General features: G+C 51.6%; 1 protein-coding gene and 1 pseudogene across 2 annotated transcripts in view; both read left to right on the top strand.

Annotated features, from left to right (window-relative positions):
• Positions 1-5,857, top strand: part of LOC108520227 (heat shock 70 kDa protein 1) — a 14,690-nt gene extending 8,833 nt beyond the window's left edge. Inside the window, exon 2 of the mRNA XM_017859485.1 lies at positions 5,450-5,857. Coding sequence (XP_017714974.1) covers positions 5,450-5,458 — 9 coding nt within the window. The 3' untranslated portion in view covers positions 5,459-5,857. The remainder of the gene's footprint in view (positions 1-5,449) is intronic.
• Positions 3,495-5,856, top strand: LOC108520219 (heat shock 70 kDa protein 1-like; annotated as a pseudogene). Its single transcript, XR_001882862.1, has one exon. The product of XR_001882862.1 is annotated as a heat shock 70 kDa protein 1-like (transcript).
• Positions 5,858-8,104: the final 2,247 nt, after the last annotated feature.

The raw sequence follows: 8,104 nt of genomic DNA, 5'->3' as shown, positions 1-8,104 counted from the left end.
TGATTCAGGAAAAACAGCATTTCTATTGGATTTTTCTGCTATCCAGAGAGCATCCAAGATTTGGGGCCCCAACACCACAAAAACACCACATCTACTTGCCAGGCACTTGAGACAGTAATGCCCTTTGCTTCATGCCAATAGAGAGGGGTTTTTTTCTCCCCCTCTCTTACCACCCCCCCCCCCACTTTTATGTTTCTCAACAGAATCAGTTAAGTATTTTATTTTTGAGAAGGAGTTTCGCTTTTGTTGCCCAGGCTAGAGTGCAATGGCGTGATCTCGGCTTACTGCAACCTTCGCCTCCTGAGTTCAAGTGATTCTCCTGCCTCAGCCTCCCAAGTAGCTGGGATTACAGGCATGCGCCACCATGCCCAGCTAATTTTTTTTTTTTTTTTTTTTTAATTTTTAGTAGAGATGGGGTTTCTCCATGTTGGTCAGGCTGGTCTCGAACTTCTGACCTCAGGTGATCTGCCCACTTCGGCCTCCCAAAGTGGTGGGATTACAGGTGTGAGCCACCGTGCCTGGCCTCGGAGAACTATTTTAAATTGTAGATTTGGAAGGAGGGAAGGAATGAATCCAGACCTGCCAGTAGTAGCAGTTGATGGTGAGGAAGCTTCCAGAGGGAGGGGTGAGGTTAAGGGTCTCTGGAAGTGTTGATACACTGTGCAGCTAAGATGAAAGTTTGGGAGAATCTCCAGCCAGACATTTCATAGAGAAATGTTTGGGAAAATTCCTGAAGTTTGACCGGTTTGACTAGCTTAGAGAGGTGATTCATTAGGGAGCTAAAGCTGAATGTGAAAGTTATCACCGACCTGCACATACAGACACACACAGATTGTTAAAGCAATTTATTTGCAACATCAGTTTAGATCAGTGAATTATAAACAAATGAATACCCTTGAATTCCAAAACCCTTGTTTTGATAGTGGACAGGTGTGTGTGTGTGTGTGGTGTGCATATGAAAAATGCCAATTGAGCAAAGTGTTTAAAAACAGGATTATTCCCTTCATCAATAACTTCTTTCCATTTGTGCTCAAGGAATGTCGGCATGGCCAGGCGCGGTGGCTCAAGCCTGTAATCCCAGCACTTTGGGAGGCCGAGATGGGCGGATCACGAGGTCAGGAGATTGAGACCATCCTGGCTAACACGGTGAAACCCCACCTCTACTAAAAAAAATACAAAAAAAAGTAGCCGGGCGTGGTGACGGGCGCCTGTAGTCCCAGCTACTCGGGAGGCTGAGGCAGAAGAATGGCGTAAACCCGGGAGGCGGAGGTTGCAGTGAGCCGAGATCCGGCCACTGCACTCCAGCCGGGGCGACAGGAATGTCGGCATGGCAATGAGACTATGTTTTTTTTGTTTTTTTTTTGTGGTAGGTTGTAAACACAGTACTATTGCTTCAACCCCCTCACATTTTCCTTTCAGATGCCTAACAAAAGGGTCTTGCATTCACACTAAGAATGAAGGGGAAAAAAAGGGGAAAGTAAATTACTAAATGCAATTGTATTTCAAACAGGAGGAAGGAGAATCCGCAGGAAGTTGGAATCCAGGATAAAAACTTAGACACATTCAGCCTGGCCAACACGGCGAAACCCCGTCTCTATTAAAAATACAAAAATTAGCCGGGAGTGGTGGCACATCCTGTAATTCCAGCTATTGGGGAGGCTGAGGCAACAGAACTATTTGAACCCCAGGGACAGAGGTTGCAGTGAGCAGAGATCTCGCCACTGCACTCCAGCCTGGGCGACAGAGTGAGAGTCAGTCTCAAAACAAACAAAAACAACTGGCCGGGAATGATGGCTCACACCTGTAATCCCAGCACTTTGGGAGGCCGAGGTGGATCAGGAGGTCAGGAGTTCGAGACCAGCCTGACCAACATGGTGAAACCCTGTCTCTACTAAAAATACAAAAATTAGCCGGGCGTGGTGGCGCCCGCCTGTAATCCTAGCTACTCGAGAAGCTGAGGTAGGAGACTCGCTTGAACCCGGGAGGTGGAGGCTACAGTGAGCTGAGATCACGCCACTGCACTCCAGCTTAGGCGACAGAGCCAGACTGTCTCAAAACGGAAACAACAAACTTAAGACACATAACCTGAGGTTTTAGAGGAGCTAGAACCTGGGTCCCAACCCCTCCTGATTTCCAGCATCACTCCACAGTTTGCTTAGAGGGCCACCTGCCAAACAGCTGTAGTATGTGATGTTAAAGAGGTCTAAACACCCCCTGTACCTCCCTCCCAGGCTCACCATCTTGTTACATTTGACCTAAAAACGGTGGACAGCCTAGGGATTTCAGGGACAGACAGAAAAATTTATTTGGGACTGTGAGGTCCTAGTTCTACAAACTGTCCTGGAGTGAAACAGGAATTGAGGAGAAAGTAGAGAGGAGGTGTCCCGGACCCCAAGCTAGGAATGGGGAGGGAAATGGAGGAACCCAAAATGCCTTAAGGACGGCCTACATACTAAGGAAAATTTTTTCTAACTCCTGGTTGCCTCAGAGGGGAGCGGCTGAGGGCGGGGTCAGGGGTGCGGCCGACCCACCCCTCCCACAACCCGACCAGCGCCTCCTTTCCTCCTTGGATGGGTGCCCCTGTCTTGCTAAGAACTACCTGTTTACACAACTGCTTTGCTTGTGAAAATATAAAGGCTCCTACTCCCAGATGTCCCATCCTTGTAGGTTAAAGATTATGTCAAAAACTATATTGCATTATCTCATTCCTTCTTCCCATTAAGATGGAAAAAACATCCGGGAGAGTCGGGTCGTTTCTCAGGCCGACTAGGCCATTGGGTGCCTTGGAGAAAGGACCCAAAGCTGCCCCGTCCTTCACAGACACAGTCCAATCATAGTCTCCTAGGCACATCGATGCACCGCCTCCTTCGAGAAGCAAGGTAACTTTCGGGTTCTGGTGGTCTCCAAAGTCATCCGACCAATCTTGCACCGCCCTGAAATTACAAGCCCAGATCGGTCCCTTACTGTCAATTACCTAATGAAGGGCAAGCGGCCAGCATCGCCATGGAGACCAACGCCCTTCCCACCGCCACTCCCACTTTGTCTCAGGGCCCCTGTCCCCTCCAGTGAATCCCAGAAGACTCTGGAGAGTTCGGAGCAGAGGGCGGCACCCTGGCCTCTGATTGGTTCAAGAAAGGCTGGGGGGCAGGACGGGAGGCGAAACCCCTGGAATATTCCCGACCTGGCAGCCTCATCGAGCTCGGTGATTGGCTCAGAAGGGAAAAGGCGGGTCTCCGAGACGGCTTATAAACGCCTAGGGGCAAGCGGTCCGGAAAACGGCCAGCCTCAGGAGCTACTGCGAGAGTGGGCTTCGTTTTATGAGCGTGACTCCCTCGGTCCCAAGGCTTTCCCAGAGCGAACCTGTACGGCTGCAGGCACCCAGCAACGGTTTTTGTTTGAGTTTCCTGCGGTTCCGGAGACTGAGCTCTTGTCGCGGGTCCCGTCCGCCGTTTCAGTCCCGAATCTCAGAGGGGAGCAGACAGCGGGGCACCGGCATGGCCAAAGCCGCGGCGATCGCATCGACCTGGCACCACATACTCCTGTGGTGGGGGTGTTACCAGCACGGCAAAGGGTGGAGATCATCGCTTCCGCCAACGAACCAGGGCAACCGCACCACCCCCAGCTACGTGAGCTTTCACAGACACCGGCGGCTCATCCGGGGATGCGGCCAAGAACCAGGTGGCGCTGAACCCGCAGAACACCGTTTTTGACGGCGAAGCGGCTGGATCGGGCCGCAAGTTCGGCGAACCCGGGTGGTGCAGTCGGACATGAAGCACTGCCTTTCCAGGTGATCAACTGGACGGAGACAAGACCAAGGTGCAGAGTGAGCTACAAGGGGGAGACCAAGGCATTCTTAACCCGAGGGAGATCTCGTCCATGGTGCTGACCAAGATTGAAGGAGATCTCCGAGGGCGTACCTGGCGACTACCCGGTGACCAACGCGGTGATCACCGTGCCGGCCTACTTTCAACGACTCCCAGCGCCAGGACCACCAAGGATGCGGGGGTGATCGCGGGGCCAACCGTGCTGCGGATATCCAACGAGCCCACGGCGGCGGCCATCGCCCTACGGCCTGGACAAGAACGGTGCAAGGGGAGCGCAACGTGCCATCCTTTGACCTGGGCGGGGGCACCTTCGACGTGTCCATCCTGGACGATCGACGACGGCATCTTCGAGGTGAAAGCCACGGCCGGGACACCACCTGGGTGGGGAGGACTTTGACAACAGAGCTGGTGAACCACTTCGTGGAGGAGTTCAAGAGAAAACACAAGAAAGGACATCAGCCAGAACAAGCGAGCCGTGAGCGGCGCGCATCTGCCTGCGAGAGGCCAAAGGGGACCCTGTCGTCCAGCACCCAGGCCCAGGCTGGAGAATCGACTCCCTGTTTGAGGGCATCGACTCTCTACACGGTCCATCACCAGGGCGAGGTTCGAGGAGCTGTGCTCGGACCTGTTCCGAAGCACCCTGGAGCCGTGGAGAAGGCTCTGCGCGACGCCAAGCTGGCACAAGGCCCAGATCTCACGACCTGGTCCTGGTCGGGGGCTCTACCCGCATCCCCAAGGTGCAGAAGCTGTTGCAGTGACTTCTTCAACGGGGCCGACCTGAACAGGAGATCACCCCGACGAGGCTGTGGCCTACGGGGCGGCTGGTGCAGGCGGCCATCCTGATGGAGGGACAAGTCCCCGAGGAACCGTGCAGGACCTGCTTGCGCTGGACGTGGCTCCGCTGTCGCTGGGGCGGAGACGGCCGGAGGCGTGATGACTGCCTGATCAAGCGCACTACCATCCCCACCAAGCAGACGCAGATCTCACCACCTACTCGGACAAACCAACCCGGGGTGCTGATCCAGGTGTACGAGGGCGATGAGGGCCATGACGAAGGACAACAATCTGTTGGGGCGCTTCGAGCTGAGCGGCATCCCTCCGGCCCCCTAGGGCGTGCCCCAGATCGAGTGACCTTCGACATCGATGCCAACGGCATCCTCAACGTCACGGCCACGGACAAGAGCCACCTGCAAGGCCAACAAGATCACCATCACCAATGACAAAGGCCGCCTTGAGAAAGGAGAGATCGAGCGGCATGGCTGCAGGAGGCAGAGAAGTACAAAGCGCGAGGACGAGGTGCAGCGCGAGAGGGTGTCAGCCAAGAACGCCCTGGAGTCGTACGCCTCAAACATAAGAGCGCCGTGGAGGATGAGGGGCTCAAGGGCAAGATTCAGCGAGGCGGACAAGAAGAAGGTGCTGGACAAGTGTCAAGAGGTCATCTCGTGGCTGGATGCCAACACCCTGGCGAGAAGGACGAGTGTTGAGCACAAGAGGAAGGAGCTGGAGCAGGTGTGGTAACCCCATCATCAGCGGACAGTACCATGGGTGGCGGGGGTCCCGGCCTGGGCGGCTTCGGGGCTCAGGGTCCAAGGGAGGTCCTGGGTCAGGCCCACACCATTGAGGAGGTGGATTAGGGACCTTCGTTCCTTATTATGTTTGTCTTTGAGGTGGACTGTTTGGACTCAAGGACTTTGCTGCTGTTTTCCTATGTCATTTCTGCTTCAGCTCTTTGCTGCTTCACTTCTTTGTAAAGTTTTATCCTGATGGTAATTAGCTGGCTTCATTATTTTTGTAGTACAACCAATATGTTCATTAGAATTCTTTGCATTTAATGTTGATACTGTAAGGGTGTTTCGTTCCCTTTAAATGAATCAACACTGCCACCTTCTGTACGAGTTTTTTCTTCCTTTTTTTTTCTTTTTTTCTTTTCTTTTTTTTTTTTTTTTTTGCTTTGGGAAAACACTACAAAGGCTGGGAATGTATGTTTTTATAATTTGTTTACTTAAATATGAAAAATAAAATGTTAAACTTGTTCTTGTCTGTTTATATGTGAAGATAATGGATATTTGGGGAGGGATAGTGTCTGAATTCCATCTATCTTTATAGTCTGAAAAGGACAGTACTTCTGAAGAGTTATACATGTAGGAGTTAGGGCTACGCATATTTTTGTTAGGGCTTAATTGTGAGCCTTAAGAGAAATTGCAGGTGCCCGTCTTGATTAGAGTGGGGCTTGTTTCAGGGAAAAGTAGGGATGGCAACTTCAAAAGGGTGTTGGAGGGGTGGTTGAGGTGGGTTAACGGGAGCGAGGAGGGAGGAATGGTGCTGAGAGGGGATCATGGTTGTTCTCTCTCCCTCTTGCACTTAGTGAGCGGAGTCCACCAAAAAAAAGGTCATTTTTTTTTTTTGGTTTTTTGAGATGGAGTCTCACTCTCATTGTGTCGCCCAGGCTGGAGTGCAGTGGCACGATCTTGGCTCACTGTAACTTCCGCCTCCCAGGTTCAAGCGATTCTTCTGCCTCAGCGTCCTGAGTAACTGGGACTACAGGCGTGTGCCACCACGCCTGGCTAATTTTTAGTACTTTTGGTGGAGACGGGGTTTTACCGTGTTAGCCAGGATGGTTTCAATCTCCTGACCTCGGCTCATATTCATTTATATGTGGAATCTAAACAGTAGAACTCAGAGAAGAAGTGGTGGCGGCCGGGCGCAGTGGCTCAAGCCTGTAATCCCAGCACTTTGGGAGGCCGAGACGGGCAGATCACGAGGTCAGGAGATCAAGAGCATCCTGGCTAATACGGTGAAACCCCGTCTCTACTAAAAAAATACAAAAAACTAGCCGGGTGAGGTGGTGGGTGCCTGTAGTCCCAGCTACTCGGGAGGCTGAGGCAGGAGAATGGCGTAAACCCGGGAGGCAGAGCTTGCAGTGAGCTGAGATCCAGCCACTGCACTCTAGCCTGGGCAACAGAGCAAGACTCCGTCTCAAAAAAAAAAAAAAAAAAAGTGGTGGTTAGCAAGGGCTGTGGGATGGGGGAATGGGGAGATGTGCAAGATCAGACAGGAGGAATGAGTTGTATTTTTTTTTGAAACGGGATATTGCTCTGTTACCCAGGCTGGAGCACAGTAGAGCTCACTGTAGTCTCAAACTCCTGGGTTCAAGCAATCCTCCCACCTTAACCTCCTGAGTAGCTGGGTCTACAGGTATGTGCCACCATGCTCGGCCAATTTTTTGCATTTTGTAGAGACCAAGTCTTGCTGTGTTGCCCAGGTTGGTCTCGAACTTTTCAGCTCAAGCGATCCCCTTGTCTGTACCTCCCCAAGTGCTGGGATTATAGGCGTGAGCCACTGCGCCCTGCCTGTTTTGTGTTTTGTTTTTTTTTGGGGGGGGGGGTATATATTGCATGTCATGGTGAAAATAGTTAATAGTGTATATTTCAAAATTTCAAATGTGGCCGGGCACAGTGGCTCATGCCTGTAATCCCAGCACTTTGGGAGGCCGAGGCGGGTGGATCACAAGGTCAGGAGATCAAGACCATCCTGGCCAACATGGTGAAACCCCGTCTCTACTAACAATACAAAATTCAGCTGGGCGTGGCAGTGCACACCTGTAGCCCCAGCTACTCAGGAGGCTGAGACAGGAGAATTGCTTGAACCTGGGAGGCAGAAGCTGAGCTGAGATCACACCACTGCACTCTAGCCTGGACAACAGAGTGAGACTCCGTCTCAAAAAAATAAAAATAAAGAAAAAAAATTTCAAATGTTCTTATCACAAAAGTATTTGCAGTGATATGTTAATTAGCTTGATTTAATTACTCTATATTGTGTTAGTAGTTAATGACTACTTTGTACCTAATATATACAACTAAAGTTTGTCAATTTACAAAAAGAATTTAAAAATCAAATAAAATGGGCCAGGTGCGATGGCTCATGCCTATAATCCCAGAATTTAGGGAGGCTGAGGCAGGCGGAGCACTTGAGGTCTGGAGTTCAAAACCAGCCTGGCCAACATGGCGAAACCCCATCTCCACAAAAAACAATAGAATTAGCTGGCTGGGCGTCGTGGCTCATGCCTGTAATCCCAGCACTTTGGGAGGCCGAGGCTGGTGGATCACCTGAGGTCAGGAGTTCAAGACCAGCCTGGCCAACATGGCGAAACCCTGTCTCTACTAAAAAAAAAAAAAAGGAAGGGGGGGGGGCACGAGCCTATAGTCCCAGCTACTCGGTAGGCTGAAGCAGCAGAATCGCCTGAACCCGGGAGGCAGAGGTTGCAGCGAGCCAAGACTGCA

Source organism: Rhinopithecus bieti, unplaced genomic scaffold (assembly GCF_001698545.2).
Source record: "Rhinopithecus bieti isolate Rb0 unplaced genomic scaffold, ASM169854v2 scaffold_51440, whole genome shotgun sequence".
NCBI lineage: Eukaryota > Metazoa > Chordata > Mammalia > Primates > Cercopithecidae > Rhinopithecus > Rhinopithecus bieti.
This window is presented reverse-complemented; position numbering and strand designations above follow the sequence as displayed.